This window comes from Rattus norvegicus, chromosome 1 (genome assembly GCF_021556685.1).
Source record: "Rattus norvegicus strain SHRSP/BbbUtx chromosome 1, alternate assembly SHRSP_T2T, whole genome shotgun sequence".
Taxonomy (NCBI): domain Eukaryota; kingdom Metazoa; phylum Chordata; class Mammalia; order Rodentia; family Muridae; genus Rattus; species Rattus norvegicus.
In genome coordinates, this window is record NC_141534.1 from 50635211 (window position 1) to 50654748 (window position 19538).

Genomic DNA, 19538 nt, shown 5'->3' on the forward strand with positions numbered 1-19538 from the left:
GAGTGTACATCATTGGCTGGGGTTGAGGTGCTAGAAACGCTTCGTTTGCATGAAGAGGAATTTCATGTGCTCTCTGGGCATGTCCTTCTAAGGAAAGAGGAAGTTAAACTTGTAATTTGGCTATCAGGCTACGTGAGTACCTCAAGGGAGGGGTGGAGGTGGAGGTCTCAAGGATATGTGTACCATGCAGGTCCAGAGCCAGGAGGAGCAATTCTTACTTCTGCCAGTCTGAAGATGAGATTTTCAGGGTTCAGACATGTCTCAACCTCACTCTTACTCCAGGCCAGCTCCCTGGGCTGCATGGCTCACTTTGCCCCACACATGTGATCATTATTGTATAACGCTGTGAAAAGCTTTTAAAAGATTAAATGGATTTATATTATTTATGTTTTTGTATCCTTACACACGACATATTCATAATTACACAATAACAGAAATGGTTAGCTGGTATAAATAATAGAACTGTATTGACACAGAATAGCATGCTAATGTAATTATCAGGTGTTATATATGAATTTATTATTCTATATGTTTACAAGAGCAGCATCGGATGACCAATATCTTCACCCAAATCTCCGGGGCAGTTTGATAAGTATCTGGGTAAGAGAGACGTAATAATAACAGTAATTGCCACCACTTCTTGGACGCTTGCTGGAGTCACCAATATAACCACCAACCTTTGGATGCCGCCTGGTGTACCAGGGATAATACTGACTTCCTTACATGTATTGTGCCTTTTATGATTGTTTATACATTGAACCAGAAACTCCGACTAGTGATGCTAAGATATAGAAAGATCTGTCTTCTCCTCTCTGCATCTTTGGTGGCACTTTGCAACTTCTAGCGAGGGGCCAGCAGACAAGACGGAAGACCTAGGACATGTTAGAATGCGTCTGCCTCCTCACTGCCTCGACGCTCAGCTGCCTTTGCTTCTCTTCGGTGTTGACAGTGCCCATGCATTTAAAATGAAAAGTCTGTGCCCACTGTCTTCTGTCACCACAGAAGGCTGACTGTGATTACAGTCATAGGCAGGGCACAGCGTGAGTGCTGGAGAGAGCTGTGCGCTAGGGTCGTCTCTCCTGGCTTTCTTGTGATGCTTCTAGAACAACTCAAACCATAGCTTTTCCTGTGGCTAAAATTACCTTGAAATGCTCAAGAACTTTGCGGAAACACATTACATCTTATTTTAAATTTATTTTTTATAAGTATATATATATATATTAAATAATATATATATATATTAAAGACACTGTAGCTGTCTTCAGACACACCAGGAGAGGGCATCAGATCTCATTACAGATGGTTATGAGCCACCATATGGTTGCTGGGATTTGAACTCAGGACCTCCGGAAGAGCAGTCAGTGCTCTTAACCACTGAGCCATCTCTCCAGCCCAACACATTACATCTTATCTTGGACCTGATGATATATATTTTTTAAAGGTTATAAATAATAAAAGTTTTTTTTATAAGCTATAAATTTGCAAAATGGAGTAAGGAAAGCTGGTCCTCTTATGTGACCCTCTACCTCCAACTGAGGCCAAGAGAAAAAAACATGGAATTAGGGAAAATATTTAACACTTAGCTATGAGTTAAAAAAAAAGAAAGAGAGGGGAGGAGGAGAAAGAAAGAGAGAAAGAAAGAAAGAAAGAAAGAAAGAAAGAAAGAGAAACTGACCATGTATCCTGTTTAAACGTATTACTGGAGGGGTCAAGAACACCCTGACTTGATTTTAGGGTTTGAGAGCAGAGAGTATAGGAAAGTGTAATAAGTTATTGAGGGATGATGTTACGGTTTGAATCTGAAGCGTCACCTCAGGCTCATGCCTCTGACTGGTGGCACTATGTCGGCAGGATGTTGGAATCTTTAGGAGGTGAGGTCTGAGTGCTGGAAGTAGGTTATTGGTAGCTGGCCTTAGATAGTTATGACTTAGATAAGTGTGTCTACACCACAGACTCCTGTTGTCACACAGGCTTCCATATCTTCCTTGATATGATAGATTATGCTATCTGAAATCCTGAACCAAAATTAACTCGAGTTATTTCTTGTAGGTATCTCTCTTACAGTGATATAAAGGTAACCAATCCAAAGTGGAGGGAGTTAATAGGGATTTAAGTGTATGCATGCTACTGCCTAGGACACCAGAACACAGTGGGCTTCAATTTCCACCAAGACTGGGCAGAATGGATGCTCTTAATATCCTGCTTGTCCCCTACCCCAAAAGGCTTGTTCTCTGCAGGGAGTCACCATCTCTGCAAGTCATCCACTAGGCTATACCTACAGAAACCTGGGCTAGTCTGAGCTTGCTCCAGTCAAGGGAAACTGAGCCCCTAGGGATGAAGTTTGAATAGCAGTAAAACGTTAAACATGGCTCCGTTCCTGCCAGTAGTGGTCTGTGTGGAGCACTTAAATACCAGATTTCTAGGATTCAAGACATCCCTTCCAAGTCTTACTCAACTCAAAACATGTACAAAGCCAGGCCTGGTTGCACACACTTTTAAAGGCAGCCCTTGGGAGGCTGAGGCAGGAGGATTGCTATGAGTGCGACGGAAGCTTGGATCATAAAGTGAATTCTTGGCAAGCTATAGTGTGAGAAACCATCTCAAAATAACGAACTCCACTAAACCACGCAAGAGCAAGGGAGGTGGAGTTGCTCTTCTTTCCGTCCATTTAGTAAAAAAAAGTGCTAGTGGACCAGAGACTTACTCTTGGCTGCACAGACAGGCCCAGGACCACAAAAGAAATGCTTCCAGTAGAACTAAGGCATTCCCCAGGCAACAGGGCGCCCTGTGGGACTCAATCTAAGAAAGGAAACCTGCAGAGATAAGAGTTTTGGAAGTTAAGCCTTTTGATTGCCTCAGTTGTCTTCTCATTAAAAGAAGGCTGTCTCAGATTTCCAAAGAACCACTCTTCTGTAGTTAACGGGGGCATAAAAATACAGTACGCTTTTAGTAAATTCAGGAGACCCAGGGGACACGGGACTCTCCAGGGTGAAAGATCTCTGGTTTTGTCGGCAAGAATCTGCAGCTTGAAAGATGCCATGTTGATTCAATGAGACAAAACTCAGATACCTCAGTAAAAATCACCAATGCTCAGAACCTAAAGCCTGGGAGAGCGGCCCTGATGCAGCAGTTTCTGAGAGCTGTGTAGGTGAAGCCTGGGAGAGCGGCCCTGATGCAGCAGTTTCTAATGGCTGTGTATGTGAAGACACGGGACAATTTAAGGACCTGCTTCCACCAGCCCTTAAAGGACGCTGCCCACACCTACATGATTGTGACTCCTTTTAATTCGTAAATGTGGAAATGGCTCCTCTTAGGGCTTTGACTTTTAAGAGAATACTTATGTAGAATTATGGAAAGGGTATCGATAATGTCAGAGCAGGCTTGCTTGGGTCGGCCTCCTTTTGGAATGCTAACTAAGATTTCAACATAGTTCCCGCCTTCTGTCTGAACTCCTGGAGGGCTAAACAGGAACTGACTCTATGGTTCGCAGCAAGCGCAAATCTCATGGTCTAAGCCCAGGGCACTATTGAGGGCTGCTGTGTCTTCCCACGTGCTACTCGTGCTACTCGTGCGCAAGAATGCAAAGAAAGTGGGATTGCTTACTTATCCCCTTCAAAAACAAAACAACTGAAAAACAAAAACCACCACCACCCACCACCAACCCTGCAGCCAGGCTGAAGGGACCAATAAAACACCGACAGAAGCATTGTGTCATTAATGAAGTAATGAACTGGATTCCTGGGGTATGAAACCTGGCATTTCGAAACAAAAAGGTTAGCTGCCTGGAGAAGCTGAGGACCCCAGAGAGCAGGGGACTGGAGCTGGATCCTATGGATGCAGAGTCTGGCCAAGCACATTTCAGAGGCCACTGACTGAGGCTATCACTATGTGTGCCTGCTTATCCCAGCTCTGACCTTTCCCTCCATGACCAGTGCACAGCCATGCATGCAGCAAGTGAACGACAGACATCTGGAAAGTGAGGTTGTGAAATGTCCAGAAATAAGGAGGGGAGGAACACTAGTCACAGTCGTTAGCATTCTCGAACACGCAGTTTTTAAATTCACTGCTGGCATCATCTAGATACCCCTGCACGCATGTTTAAGGTGAAGCAAGAAAATCCTAATTGCTCCCTGTCTTAAGCTCCTATGTTGACAATGGGTTTGTGTTGTGGGTACTAGGATTCAACCCAGGACCTTTCTTTCTTACACCCAGCATGTTTTTATTTCTATCTGTCTGTCTGTCTATCTATCTATCTATCTATCTATCTATTTATTTATCATCTATCTATCATCTATCTATCTATCTATCTATCTATCTATCTATCTATCTATCTATCTACCCAATAACCAATCCTATTTTAAAGCACCTAAAAGGCACTCCATAAAGGGAGAGGGCTGCTTTGCCTGCTGCTTTCAAGAGGGATTGGCTATTATTATTACTAGGAGATGAGGTCATTGATATGAAGGCCTGATAGTGATGGGCAGCTGACCCTGGTCCCGGGCTTTGCACAGGAAGGGATTTAGCTTTGTGAACATGTGCACCAGGACATGGCAGAATGGGTGACTGGGCTCCCCATGGGACTCAGACTAAGGAAGGAAACATGGGCAAAGGGGATACCGTATTAGAAAGCAGGGACTGTCTTCCTTCCCACAGATGTGTCATGTCTAGTTTCGTAGATTAACAGCAGCTATTGACTTCATGCTAGAAGCACCTAGGTTTCTTGTTTTCCAAGAGGAAAAGGGAACAAACCCAGAACCCGAGCGGAGGAATCTGCTAAGCCTCCCACACAGCTGTGCTCGTGTGGCCCAGGCATCCAGCCAGCTCATAAACAACGGATGACCTGCTCTGATAGACTCGCAGGCTTGGCAGGCAGCAGGGGACCCGGGGAAGTTTTGTCTGAAACACTGATAATACCAGACACCCTTGGCTCACGTGATCCTGAGCACCCAGAGGGAATGTGGGGATGGGTGGGATGAGATTGTTAAGGGAGAATAAAACTTCGCCTCTAAGCCTGAGATCTTAGTGTTTTCAGTGGGCAAGGGGTTGGGACTCCTGGGCTCAGCCTTGGTGGACATCCTCTCTCTAGAGAACCCTGTCTCTCTGGAATCACCCAAATCTGCCCTCTTGCTGTGGCAGTTTGCATTATACTGAACATCTACAATTAGGACACAGAGTCTAACTTGGGGGCCGTTAGGGATCAAAGTGCAGACAGGCCTTGGAGAGTCTTTAGTGCCTAATCTTCTTTCACCCGGTCACTCAGAACATTTGAGTTGCCCATCCTCTTTCTTAATGACATCTTTGAGATCTCAGGTTAATGAACTCTTTTTGTCTTGCACAAATGTCACCTGCAGCCAGCCTCCCCAAGCATCTTTCCCTCTCTTTTACTTTGGAACAGTTGTGGTAGTCCCCTGGCTGCTGTGATGTATTAAGCCCATCTTACTGCACCAGGTCCAGAATTAGACACTGTGAGTGAGGACACAGAGAAAGGCTAACATGACACTACTCTCTGCTTTGCACATGGACACGGATGTTTCTAGTGTAAGCACGCGCACATTGTTGTCTAGAATTTACATAGCGGGCTTCAACCTGACGTTGGTAGATAATTATTTGCTTTTGTAGAAAATGTATTGCGGGCATTTACTAAGTATGTCTACATTCACGATATGCTTAGGAAATTGTTACACAATACTTAGAATGAATAAATGCAACAGAAGGAATAGATCTGTTCCACAGAAGCCCCAGTCAGACCCAGGTTTACTGATTCCTGATGGGACCTGATAAGCTGTGTCTCCATAGAGACTTCCAAGACTTGTGCTCAGGGCTAGACTCTTAACTTTATAAAGTCCAGAGGGATTCATCTCTCCTGTCTCTTGCTCTCCTTATCCTAAGTCTCTTCCAGTGCTGGATTCTCTGAGAGCTCATGTAATGGGTGAACTGGTATGCCAGTGTGGCTGAGGAGTAGTACCCAGATACATGGTCAAGTGTTATTTAGGACACTTATGAAAGAAGTGAGATTGACATTAGAATTGGAGGGTTTGGTATAAAGCAAATTGCTGTCTTTCATTGAGTTTATGGGGAGTTCTGGGGGGGGGTATTATCCTGGTATAAGAAACTCAGACCAAGAAACAGACCCCCACCCCACCCTACCCCTGAGGACTAAGGGAGTCTCTGGACAGTCTGCCTTCTGCCTGGAGCTGTAGCATCAAGTCTTCCCTGGTCTCTAGCCTGCCAGCCCACTTGGAAGATTGCCAGCCTCTCTGTGATCCCATAAACCCATTCCATCAAGTTCATCTCTTTCTGTATGTCTCCATACACGTGACTGGCTGTTTCTCTGAGATCTATGACTTAGTATCTCCTGTAATAACTGAACTCAGCTCCTTAATGCAAAGAACCCAAGAACCCCTGTGCCATGTAGTAACTGTCTTTCAGTATGCAGATAAGATGGGAGGTCACCAGTCCAAGGAGCCCCCGACAATCCAGGTTCCTAGTCTGCAGCTCCTGAAACTATGCTCCTCCCACCCCCATCATGTGAGTCCTGGAACCTGCACTTACAGAACACTGGGCTATTTTTACTATATGACCCTAACTCATCTCAAACTACTAAATTGCTTTGGTTTTGAGTATTGTAAAAAGCCCCCTCGCCAAATAAATAAAAACCAACCCTCTGGCTAGGAGTTTGCAGTTTAAGTAAAAATTTCTGTTTTGGAACAGTAGTACCACAGTGACCCACTGTCCTGGGTTGCACAGTATTACCCTCAAACACAAGACTTTCCTGGAACCTCAGAATGTGACCATATTTAGAAGTAGGGTTGTTGCAGATAGATGTAATTAGCTTAGATGATATCATTCTGGAAGAGGGTGGACTCTTAATCCAGTCTGACTGGTGTCCTTTGATGAAGAGGAAAAGGGACACAGGGACAGACACAGAGGAAAGGTGACCATGCAGAAGCAGGGACAGAGCTTGGCATTATGAAGTTGGAATGCTAAGGAGCGGTTATCAGAATGCAGGGGACAGAGGGGGGTAGACTCATGATGTGCTCAGAATCCCCAAGAAGGAAGTCACCCTTCTCATATCTTGATTTGATCCTTCTGGCCTTCAGAAGTATGAAAGAATGAGTGTCTATTGCCTTAAGCCACCCCAAATTGTGGCGCTTTGCCTAGACTGTCTACCCATGGTAAGCAGGTCAATGGTTGGGCACAATAAACACAGCTGTCTTCAGGCACGGGACAATTGACAATGCAAGTCCTTAAAGCAGGCAGAGGGATAGGGCAGCAGTCGAGTAAACTACTACCACTATGGAAAACTAACCATGGAAAAGTCTGTACTCACAGACCAGGGAGGAATTTGCATCAGGGCTGGCACTTAGCCATCTAGACATTGGAACTGCCAACCTCAACCTGCACAATGTTGCTTACTTCAGGCCCTGAGCGCACAATCAAGGTATACTCACGGACGGTGGCTCCTAGGCTGACTTTCTCTCTGAAGGCTCAGATCTTTAACAGCAATTCTCAACCCTGGCTGGATATGGGATTGCCTGAGGAGTGCTTGCAAGTTATGGCTGGAGACTATGTGTCAGACCAGCTAGATGGAGATACAGAGGGAGGGAGAGGGGCAAGCATCCCCTTTTCTTTAACCCTTTGCCTAGGATTCTGAAGATCCCGAAGGAGGTATTGTTCGATCCTTCGCTTACTTGATGGACCGCTTGTTGGCCTCTTTTAATGATCTCTGTGCCAACCCAATGTGAATAGGGTTTTGTAGTGAGGCGTAGGCTCCTTTGTGATGACCTCTGAACTGTGTTATCAGTGCATTTGCACATGCATCCTCCCAGACAAGAGGGTATTCTGTTTCTTGTGACATTGTTGGTCTGGTATACTCCCCATTTCTAGGGATGTTTTTCCTAGAGGGCCACTTACAGCTTCCTGCTGCTCGTACCCCATTTCTCAGGGCAGTTGGTGTGAGCCCCAGGGTTCTCCAATAGAAGCCACAGACCAAGGGAGCAGCCAAAAACAGCAGAGTAGATCGTCTCAGTTTTGGAAGTGAGGCCGGAGAAACTAAGGCCCCGGAGGAGCCAGCTGTCCTAAAGGTTCTGTAGGACACACCTTCTTAGTCGCTTTCTTAGCTTCTAGTGTTTGCCACTGAATCTCGTGGGTGCTGCATTTCAGTCTGTGTCTCGAGGCCATGTTGTCTTCCTCCTGTCCTTTGTATCTTTCTGCATCTCAAGTCTCTCCTAATAAGAATGCCGCTTTTCAAGTTCACTACCGAGGAGTACAGCAAAGATGGAGAAGAAGTATAAGGAAGCATTAAAATGAGCCACACTGTGGCCCTTTCAAAGCAACAGAATAACCGAAACACCATCATCACCACCACCAACAACAAAATGAGGCCAATTAGGTTAAACGAGGGGCCCACCCAATCCAGTATGACCTTATCCTAATGTAGTTACATCGCCAGAGGTCAGGTTTCCAAGTGAGGTTCCCATTCACAGCTACCAGGGTTACAGCTTTATTATGTCTCAAATGTCCGTGTATCCTCCAAAATCCATGTGACATATTAAGAGATAAGCAGTAAATTCTGAGGCCAGAGCCTTCATAAATGATGCTAGTGATCTTATAAAGGGGCTGAGAGAGGGGTGGGGGCTATAGCTCAATTGGTAAAGTGCTTTGCCTAATGCGAATGAAGCCTGAGGTGCCAACCCAGCACCATATGAACCCGGCATGGTTTCAGATGTCTGCCATCCCAGCATTTGAAAAGTGGAGGCAGGAAGGTTGTAAGTTCAAGGATAACCTTGATCCACTAGAGTTTGTCTAGGAGCCAAGTGAGGGTAGCATAGAGGGTAGCCACCCTTATCTCCCTTCCTTCTTTCCTGCCATGCAAGGGTGCAGTGTGACTTTCCTACAGAGGAAGCGATGTTTGCAATGTCATCGCGGAAACAAACACGAGACCCTTTACTATCACTGAACCTGTCGGAACCTTCATCTTAGACCTCTTGGCCTCCATAAGAGGGACAGTGTAAATTGACACTATTTACAAACAATCCTATTTCAGAGCGGCCCCTATAGACCGAGACGGCCTTCAACATCTCTCGTAGAGGGACGTATTCATGGATACCAGGACGACCCCATCACTGATAGTTAATCACTAATGTCAACTCAAATGGATTTGGAATCACTAGGACGTGATCTCTGAACGTGTCTGCAAGAGAGTTTTCGGGAAGACCCACCCTGAATGTGGCCAGCACTGTTCCAAAGTCTGACGACACAGACTGAAGGAAACGAAGAAAGTGGGAACACTTCCTTCCGACTATTGATGGGAAAGGGTGACCAACTGCCTTATGCCAGCTCTGACTTTCCTGTCAGGATGGACCGTACGTACCCTTTCAAACTGTACGCAGGCAGAGTAAGCCCTTCCTTCCTGCTACTGCTAAGCCTTTTTGTCATAAGGGTTTTACCTGGTTGTGGGATATGCTTAGTTTGCCTAGCTATCTTCAACTAATACATCCACATTTTCTTCTGATTCTCTGTTAAAGGCAGAGGCCTGTAGTCTATCCCAGGAGGGTTCTGCATCCTTGCTTTGCAAGTCCTCCTGCATCATCTGTATCACCCATGTCACCCAGGAGCATGCTAGACATGCAGACTCTGGTTCCACCCAAGCCAATTAAACCATCTCAAGTTAATGATCTCAAATCCTTTCTGTTTAATTAGAACTACTCCAGCCAGCTGAGGTGTCAAGTGAACCATGTTTAGAAAATCTTCCGACAGAATTATTCCTAGACGGGAATAGTTCAAGTCTGAAGGGAGGCTGGGACGCTGGCGATGGGGAGTCTTCCGAGTGGGGCCCACTCAAACAGTGTTTGGAAGGACACTAGTGGCTTAAAGGGTGGAAGCAAGGGGCAGATGGTACTGACAAGAGCGTGAACCTCCTTGTTTAGTCGTCTGTTGTTCTCTATGTCTGGCTTCTATACACACAGACTCTACTGAGTGTACGAGATCTGAGAGCAACAGGGCACTGTGACCTGAAGTTTCTCTGCCTTCTAAACCCCTGACCTGAGTGAGCCTCATTGAGAAGCAGGATGGGCTCTTAGTGTCTGGGTGGCATGTGTTGAAGATTCGTAGCTCACAAGGAGTGGGCCCCCTTACAGTGTTCAGGTTTTAAGGCAGTTTTCCACCATGGCAAGATCTGGAAGGGAAAGCTCATGGCTTGCTGGCTTGCCTCATCCTGTCCTTTCAGAAGAAAGTGAAGCGCTGCATTGTGCACGGTGGTTCGCTGCTTGATCGACCCTCTTCCTGCAGTGTTCTCCTTCTGTAAGAATGACGCCACTTCCTTCATCCTCATTATGTATGACGTATGCATGTATACCTGCAGGAGCTTACATGCACCATATACACATAGGAGCCTGGGAAGGCCAGAAGAGAGCTTTGGATCATGTGGCAGCAGAGTGATAGGTAGTCATCAACTGCCATGTGGGTGAACCCAGGTCCACTGTAAGAGTAGCAAGGGTCTTCATGCCCTTAATCACTAAGCCATGTCTCCAGTCCCCTAACCTTTGTTTTCTAAAGTGTACAACTTTTAATCCTGTGTTTAATGAGGTTATAAACTCAGTTTATACTTTGGACAAAGACTAATGTCTCACACAAAGGGTAGTTTGTATTCTGGGTGGAGAAATTACAAGAATAAACAAATCTCTTCTCAGATAACAACAAACCACAAAAATAACAAAAAAAAAAAAACAAAACCCAAACAAACAAAAACAGAAGAGCTTTTATCCAACTTCCCACTATTCCGAAGTATGACTCTTAGTGTTATAAGGACTATTTAAAAAGTCAAGTAAGGAAAAAATTTCCTGAACAAAACACCAATGGCTTATGCTCTAAGATCAAGAATCGACAAATGGGATCTCATAAAACTGCAAAGCTTCTGTAAGGCAAAGGACACTGTGGTTAGGACAAAACAGCAACCAACAGATTGGGAAAAGATCTTTACCAATCCTACAACAGATAGAGGCCTTATATCCAAAATATACCAAGAACTCAAGAAGTTAGACCACAGGGAGACAAATAACCCTATTAAAAAATGGTGTTCAGAGCTAAACAAAGAATTCACAGCTGAGGAATGCCGAATGGCTGAGAAACACCTAAAGAAATGTTCAACATCTTTAGTCATAAGGGAAATGCAAATCAAAACAACCCTGAGATTTCACCTCACACCAGTGAGAAAGACTAAGATCAAAAACTCAGATGACAGCAGATGCTGGCGAGGATGTGGAGAAAGAGGAACACTCCTCCATTGTTGGTGGGATTGCAGACTGGTACAACCATTCTGGAAATCAGTCTGGATGTTCCTCAGAAAATTGGACATTGAACTGCCTGAGGATCCAGCTATACCTCTCTTGGGCATATACCCACAAGATGCCCCAACATATAAAAAAGACACGTGCTCCACTATGTTCATCACAGCCTTATTTATAATAGCCAGAAGCTGGAAAGAACCCAGATGCCCTTCAACAGAGGAATGGATACAGAAAATGTGGTACATCTACACAATCGAATATTACTCAGCTATCAAAAACAATGACTTTATGAAACTCGTAGGCAAATGGTTGGAACTGGAAAATATCATCCTAAGTGAGGTAACCCAATCACAGAAAAACACACATGGTATGCACTCATTGATAAGTGGCTATTAGCCCAAATGCTTGAATTACCCTAGATGCCTAGAACAAATGAAACTCAAGACGGATGATCAAAATGTGAATGCTTCACTCCTTCTTTAAAAGGGGAATAAGAATACCCATGGCAGGGAATAGAGAGGCAAAGATTAAAACAGACACAGAAGGAGCACCCATTCAGAGCCTGCCCCACATGTGGCCCACACATATACAGCCATCCAATTAGACAAGATAGATGAAGCAAAGAAGTGCAGGCAGACAGGAGCCGGATGTTTATCTCTCCTGAGAGACACAGCCAGAATACAGCAAATACAGAGGCGAATGCCAGCAGAAAACCACTGAACTGAGAATAGGACCCTCGTTGAAGGAATCAGAGAAAGAACTGGAAGAGCTTGAAGGGGCTCGAGACCCCATATGTACAACAATGCCAAGCAACCAGAGCTTCCGGGACTAAGCCACTACCTAAAGACTATACATGGACTGACCCTGGGCTCTGACCTCATAGGTAGCAATGAATATTCTAGTAAGAGCACCAGTGGAAGGGGAAGCCCTTGGTCCTGCTAAGACTGAACCCCCAGTGAACTAGATTGTTGGGGGGAGGGCGGCAATGGGGGGGGGGAGGATGGGGAGGGGAACACCCATAAAGAAGGGGAGGGGGAGGGATTAGGGGGATGTTTGCCCGGAAACCGGGAAAGGGAATAACACTTGAAATGTATATAAGAAATACTCAAGTTAATAAAAAAAAAAAGTCAAGTAAATATATTCTACATGCACCCAGATTTTGAGTGTTTTAGTAGTAGGTAGATATAAATCAATCTCTCTCTCTCTCTCTCTCTCTCTCTCTCTCCCTCTCTCTCTCTCTCTCATCTTCTTTTCTCTGAGGACCAAAGTGAATGTGAACCAGCATTCCCTACAAGGAGCAGAGTGGAAGTCTGTGTTCTTCTTGCCTCTGCAGAGTAGCAGAGCCGTAAGGAGCCACTGGGAATGGAGAGAGGGTCACGGCTGCTAAGGTCTCTGAAAGGTCACACAGGAAGCTGGTTGGCAGAGTTCACAAATACCATCAGGAAGGGAGAAAGTTATTTTAAGTAAAATGCATCACCTGCTAACAATGATGTTAAAAACATACAGCTTTGAAGTCTGCTCCTTTGAAACAGTAAATCTTTACACAGTTTGACACAAAGGTCTTTATGAATAACTTTGAAAACTTTTAGCGACTATACAACTGTAGATAGGAGTCTAAGGTGCTACCATAATATCCCCTCTCCCATTTCTGTCTTTTGTGTGCATTTGTATTTAGTATATCCATGGAGATATAACAGTTTAAGAGTTCATAAGCATGATGACATGTGGCCACAGCTTTGTTAACTGTTTTTTGGAAAGCAGAAATATTTAGACATTTAGTATGCAACTGGTTTGTGCGTGCATCACAATTGGGCTTGAATTTACTGGTTAAAAAGAGTATGAGTGCTATGTTCCATAGCCTAAATTAGATCCTTAATAGAACTTTAACTTTTGTTTTTTGATTTATTTGTATATGTATATGTGTCTGTCTATATGTACATGTGAGGGTAGGTGGTGCCTGACAGACTCTGGATTACTTGGAGCTAGAGTCCCAGGTATTTGTGAGCAGTCTAACATGGGTGCCAGGATCAGAACTCAGGTCCTCTGCAAGAATAGTTTGCACTCTCAACCCCCAAGCCATCATCTCCTCAGCCCTGAATTTTAACTTTTGAAATTAAAAAAAAAAAGGCTAAGAGAATTTAATCTTGAAGACATAGACGATTCTCATAGACTCTGACGACACTCTTTTTAAGACCATCCCCCAAACAGCAATTTTAATCTATAAGTGAAAATCTAAATAACAATAGGAGTTTACTAGTGTAACAACAATATGCAAGCCTGTGAATGCTGGAGGAGCCTGATGAAAGCAAGGGCTGATTCCCAAAATCTATCTTTATCTGTCTGTCTATGTGTCTATCTATGTATCTATCCATGTATTTATCTACATATGTATGTATTATCTATCTATCTATGCAATTTTTATTATTTTTCTAGGATACTCACAAAAGAAAAATTCAAAGAAACAACCATATGACACTTTTACACATTTTAGACAAAGGACACTAACTTTGTGAAGAAGTGACAGGAGCAGTGGATATCTGCGAGCGTATTAAATTCTAGGGGGTGTTACTAAGAGAGACATGATGGCAGTTTCGGGGGCTACAGCAAGATAAAGGTCAGTTTGGGGTTTGCTTTTTTTCAGGTGTACACAGTCTACAGTTACCAGAATGCAGAGATCAAGAGCATCCTCCAGCACTGCTGTGAGGTAGGCCTTTCCCCCAAAGAACCTTGACATTGTGATGCATGCAGGAAGGTGGGCCAATGGCTGCTTCTGAAGCCATTTCAGAGTGAAGTGAGCAAGGTGACGCGATTTGGCATGTTCTGAGGTGGCTTGACTTCAACGTCTTCATAACAGTATTTGCTAGGCTCCTACCATGTGTCTGTCAGCCCTGGGCTCCAGACACTTGGTAACTGGGTGAAACATAGGTCCAAAAATAGTTTCTGCTCTGATGGAGCCCACACTCTAGAGGTAAGAAATGCCCTGAGTGAGGAGAGTAGGCTGTGAGCTTTGCCCTGAAACCCTGGGAACCCTGGAGGCACAGGCACAAGAGAGAGAGAGTGCTGCTGAGAAAGGCCACCAGAGAATCAGCTAGTCTGCCTGTGCATGCCAAGGCAAAAAAAAAAAAAAAAAAAAAGAAAGAAAGAAAGAAAGAAAAAGCAAAGCCCTGCACACAAATGGAATTAGTATCAAATAATCTAGGTTTCTATGCACATCACGGGGAATGATGAGATGATGTAATACTCCGTACCTAGTAGAAAACGAAGAAAAAGAAGTCATGGCTCCTCCTGAGGCTGATTTACGTTCAGTGCTTTATGAGTGGGAGGCACAAGTGTGCCCCTTCGCGCATTTCCTGACAGTAGTCAGAGGTTTTCTTATCAACTTTCTCCGTATACCGTGAAGGAGGGCTTAGGTCAGCAAAGTGTAGTGGGAGATGGAATAGAATTACATTGCACTCTGCACAGCTCTCAGTGAAAATGAATGGGCCGTTTCAAAATTATGTAGCTTTTATTAGGATAGACTGAGTTCATTTCCTCTGAATGCTTGTTTTTGCTTTGTCTCTCTCCCTTTATTAGGTGTCCTGCTCAGTCGTGTCTCCGAAGTCCTAATGGAATATGTACACTGAATACTTGTTGATTGGCCAAATGTTGTTGAATTAATGAAAGTGATGTCAACTCAGAAATCCAGCACTAGCAGACCATATACATAATGTAGTCTATTGTAACAATGGCAAGAGACACTTAACTACAGACATTTCTGTAACACAGCTGACTTCACAGAGTATCTTTTTTATCTTGCTTAGCTCTTAAATCTTACCTTAAAAACTTCTCTTTCGGTCAGTTAAAAAAACACATTTGTTCAAAACGTATATCTCTACATAGCAAAGGTAAAATAATGATTAAGAAAATCATAACATTCAAATGAGTGGAAACATAAATATTTGATTCTGAATGGTATTTTTGTACTGAATCTGGATTTCAGACGGCACGTTTGCAACTCTAAGGCTGTGAAGCTGCACAAGCTAAGGATGAATGAAAGGTGCTCCGCTATTTCAATTCTTTTAATAACTTCGAGTCTTTACAACTTCTTTAGCCGTTTCTTTCTCCTTCAGTGTGGGAACTGTACAGTTTCTGAAAAAGCACTTTCTAACCTTGAGATCCTTGGAGAGAATGGCGTCCTCTGCTGCCTCACTGGTGTGTCACTCTGATGGTCTGAGTCTGCAGAAGGCCCACACTTCCATGTCAGAGCTGTGGGCGTCTGGGTGACATCATCCTTATTCTGAAAGGCAGAATCCAGTGGTGCAGAGACCTTGGGCTCAAGTTTATGAACATCCCTGCTCGCCCAGACAACCCTATCTCTTCAAGTGTCTCCAGTACCCTTAGCCTCAGGACTTTCCGAGGCCACCCGGGCCACCCAGCGACACCTGATTTACTAAGGACCAGTGCGCTCCTCCCTCCCGCCTCGCCCCGCCCAGGCGGACTCGGCCGCCCGCCCAGGCGTGTCCCTCGCTGCCCGCCGTAGCCCGGCGCTCGGCCGGCCGCCGTTCCCAAGATGGCTGCTGCGCGCACGGCTCCTGCGGCGGGCTAGAGGCGGAGGCGGAGTCGAGTCACTCCCTCACCCCGCGGCTCCAGGTCTTCCCGCACCAGGCTGCAGCTGACGACCCGCCGCGGTCATGCGGAGCTTGGTGCACGGATGAGAGACGCCATCGCCGAGCCGGTGCCCCCTCCCGCCCTCGCCGTCAACCCTGCAGCCGCCATGGAGGAGCCGCGGCCAGCACCGCCGCCACAACCCGAGCCGGAGTCGGAGTGCTGCCCAGCGGCGAGGTGAGTGCACGGCTGCAGCCGCCGCTCGGAGGGAGCAGGGTGGCGCGTGAAGGGGGCGTGGGGTCCTCGGCTGCGCGCCAGGTGGGCGCGGAGCATCGGGACCTCCGGTGGCGGGAGGGGCGCGGTGCAGCGCGGAGCCCGGTGCTCTGCTTCCGCGCGACCCCTACCCGGGCTCGGAGGCCAAGCTCCTGAGCGACCCCGGCCCTTGCAGTAGTGCTCCCGGGGGCCCTGTTGCAGACGGCCCCTGCTTATCCCGGACGCCGCTGTTGCTGCCGCTGTTGCCCACTGCCGCGGCTGCCGCTCAGGCTTGGATCTGTGATCCGATGGAAGGAAGGTGGACTGTCTTTCTCCTTCCAGGAAAAGACAGGCGTCGTGCCTCTTGTCTCCGTGCTCCTTCGCCCCTTTGCAGCGCGCCTCCCAGCTCTCTGTCCCCAGGGCGAAGCTTCGTGTAATTGCAGACAAGGTTCCTAGCCTGAGAACCCTTTTACCGTCCTCTAGCAACAGCCTGATGCAGTGTTGCGCACTGAAAAGCCAAGGGTTAATGTGTGAAACTTTGCTACCGCAGGAAGCTCCAAGATGGAACTTTGGTACCCAAAGTATCTGTTGCATTCTGTTCCATAGAAGCTCTCTTAACTACTAAGAGCCTTTAAGTTTTAATTGGGAGGGTAAACTCACTGTGTCCTGATTTTGTGTTTAAATGCCAGTCCTTTGCATCCCAAGAGAAGTTTTGGCTGCCCCCTGTCCCCTATAGCGAAAACGCTCCGACAACTCCTGGCGTAAAGTCTTGCCCTATAATCCCAGGAAGAAGGCAGTTAAATAGTTTAGCGTTTTCCTGCTTGAAGAAATAGCAAAACTATCATCGTGGTGAGACCTGAACACGGGAGCAATTCACATCCTTTCACACCACTACTGGATTGCCTGAGAGGAATTTTATATTTTCAAAGCTGTGAAAGCTACTGCTTTATGTTTCTTAATTTCAAGATAGTTCTGTGACATCCTAAGGGACATTTTCTTTAATAAAATGTATAAGTAGTACAGGGCGCGATTAGAAGTTTTATCAGAAGGTTCATAATTTTCTTAATGTATTGAGTTGTTGAGCAATTTTTACTCCTTTAATCGTTATTTTAGAAATAAAAAATGTGAGCCCTTACTTAATGCTTAAAATGTTTTATCACTTAGCTATTCCTTTTGTTGATTCATTGAATCTTTACAACAGTCTTATGAGTTAATTCTGCCATTCATCTCCTTTATGGAAGAGGAAACTGAGGCAAAAGGTAAACAGCATATATAAAGATTAACAGCTCGTAATAAACAAAAGTCTGGCTGCCTCGTTTGTGCCTTAATTATCATGAGGAAGAGGGATGATTTCATACCCACAGACTCGACATTATAATTCTATGTAACAGTTCTCTGGGGAGAAAGTGGACCTGAGCGTTGTTAGGCAGAGGGATAAAAATCTGCTATAAAAACGCTGCTTTTCTATTGATAAAACAGCCTTGCTTTCCAGCCAGGATCCTGTCTCTTTGTTATAATAAAAATAGGTCAGGATAATGGGCTTCATCCAACTTTAAGTGAACAGCAGTGTACGGAACAAGAAGATCTTTGAAGTATTTTTCTTAGCAACATTGCAGTTAATTTTACAATAGCAAATCTGTAGAGCAGATTTTTTTTTTTTTTTTTTTTTTTTTTTTGGTGAAGCGGATGCTTTGCCTCTTTGCTGCAGTAATGGGCACTGCCTCCTCTTCAGTAGGCAGGGGTGACCTCTGGCACGGTTACTGCACATCTGTGGTAAGCGATGTTGCAGGGGAGCTCCACTTGTTTACACTTGGTCCACATTCTTACCGATTCACGATTCACGAGAGGCTCGCCGCACACATTCCGGACCTGCTCACTGCCTCCTCCTTACACATTGGCGACCACTAATGTGCTACCTGGCTTCACCAGGTTAACTGGCTTTCTGGCAGACCAGAATGGAGCTGTTGACACTGTTGTTCATCTGCTGTGCGTGTGTGTCATTGATCACGAAGGCTCTATTAGCGCACAGGTCTTTTGTAGGAGTCAGGCCTGTACATGTTGGCCCCGAAAGCTGTATGGCAGTTGCACCAGTGGCAGATGCCAGCACCCAGTGCTTCGCTCCTGACAGTGAGTTATGCAATGGTGGAAGAACAGAAAACAGGTTGCCAGCTGACGGGGCTCTGTCATAGCTTAGGCTCATATTGTCCACCTTGGGTACTTCCGATCCCTAGTTTTGGCAGAGAACTGGTGAAGATGGTTACAGTCGTTCTTAGTGGTTAAACTTTTGAATGAACATTTTTATTTCCTTTTCAAGAGTCTGGGTCACTTTTGAGGGGATCCTGATGTTGCTTAGGAGCACTGTTAGAATGGATTTGAAGCGACTTAACCCTTGTGGGTTTTCTTTTTAAGATTTGTGCATATAACAAACACCAATAAATTTGACACTAAGTCTGATACAGTGTTCCCGCCTATTGCAACCTTTGCTGTAAAATAGGTTAAATATGGTCTCATTGTTCTCTTCCACTGACCTTCTAAGTACAGTGTCAATAAACCTCATTATACCCTTTTCCAATCAGCGGCTTTATTATTAACTGTGTAGTGTGGCTTTCCTAAGTTCATTTGTGAAAATGGGTTTCACTTCTTTAAAAGCATTCGAGTATCACTTCTGGGCAGTCTAATCTCTCAGCTCTCCCAAATCCCCACCTTGACTGAATCTCCACCTTGAGCTCATTTGTTTCTGTCTTGACTCAGGCTGTCACCTATTGCTAATCTCGGGAAGCTCCAGACTGTTTTGTGTCTGATGCGCCTTTACCTGATCCACTTTAACAGTGGGTGCTTTTGCAGGGGCAGCTTTAGACAGAGGAGCAGGCAACAAGCAGCAGTGCCCCCAGCAATAGCAGAAACCATGTTCTGGCATAGATGTGACTCGACTCTCCCTGGTTCCTTTAATTGTCACTTTGTGAGGTCGCTTTATTTCCTTCCTCTGTATCCTCTTGATACCTTGAAAATCTTGTTCTGAAACGCTCCTAGAAGATGGGGGCACATAGATCTTACGTACTTGAGGGATAGATTGCCTTAACAGCTTCCTGCTGGCTGGTTCCTCATTCCTTGAGGATTATCTGTTCATAGCCGGCTCCTGTCTCCATCCTCCCATTAGACCAGGTGGCATGTATTCTGTCTGAGGACTTAATGTTGTTTACAAGTCAGCAGGCTATTGGAAATAGTTTTATTAGGGGAAAATGGAAGCAATATCAGGAAAGGAGTTTGACTCAGTTCTTGGTCTTTCTAGGCTAGTACTGCATTGGCAATGAGAGAGCTCTGCTTCTTGGGCACAGCGGCCCTGTGTAACTCTCACCTGTAGAAAACACTCTCTCTATATCTGTCTATATCTATCTATCTATCTATCTATCTATC

At 45.2% G+C, this 19538-nt stretch overlaps 1 protein-coding gene across 9 annotated transcripts in view; it reads left to right on the top strand.

Moving 5' to 3' along the window:
- The first annotated feature begins 15810 nt into the window (after positions 1-15810).
- Positions 15811-19538, top strand: part of Map3k4 (mitogen activated protein kinase kinase kinase 4) — an 87147-nt gene continuing 83419 nt past the window's right edge. For 6 of the 9 annotated variants that reach the window (XM_087552790.1, XM_087552803.1, XM_087552798.1 and 3 more), the window contains exon 1: positions 15811-16109. In XM_087552790.1, the coding sequence (XP_087408916.1) occupies positions 15979-16109 (131 nt within the window). In that variant the 5' untranslated portion in view covers positions 15811-15978. 9 annotated transcript variants of the gene reach the window in all.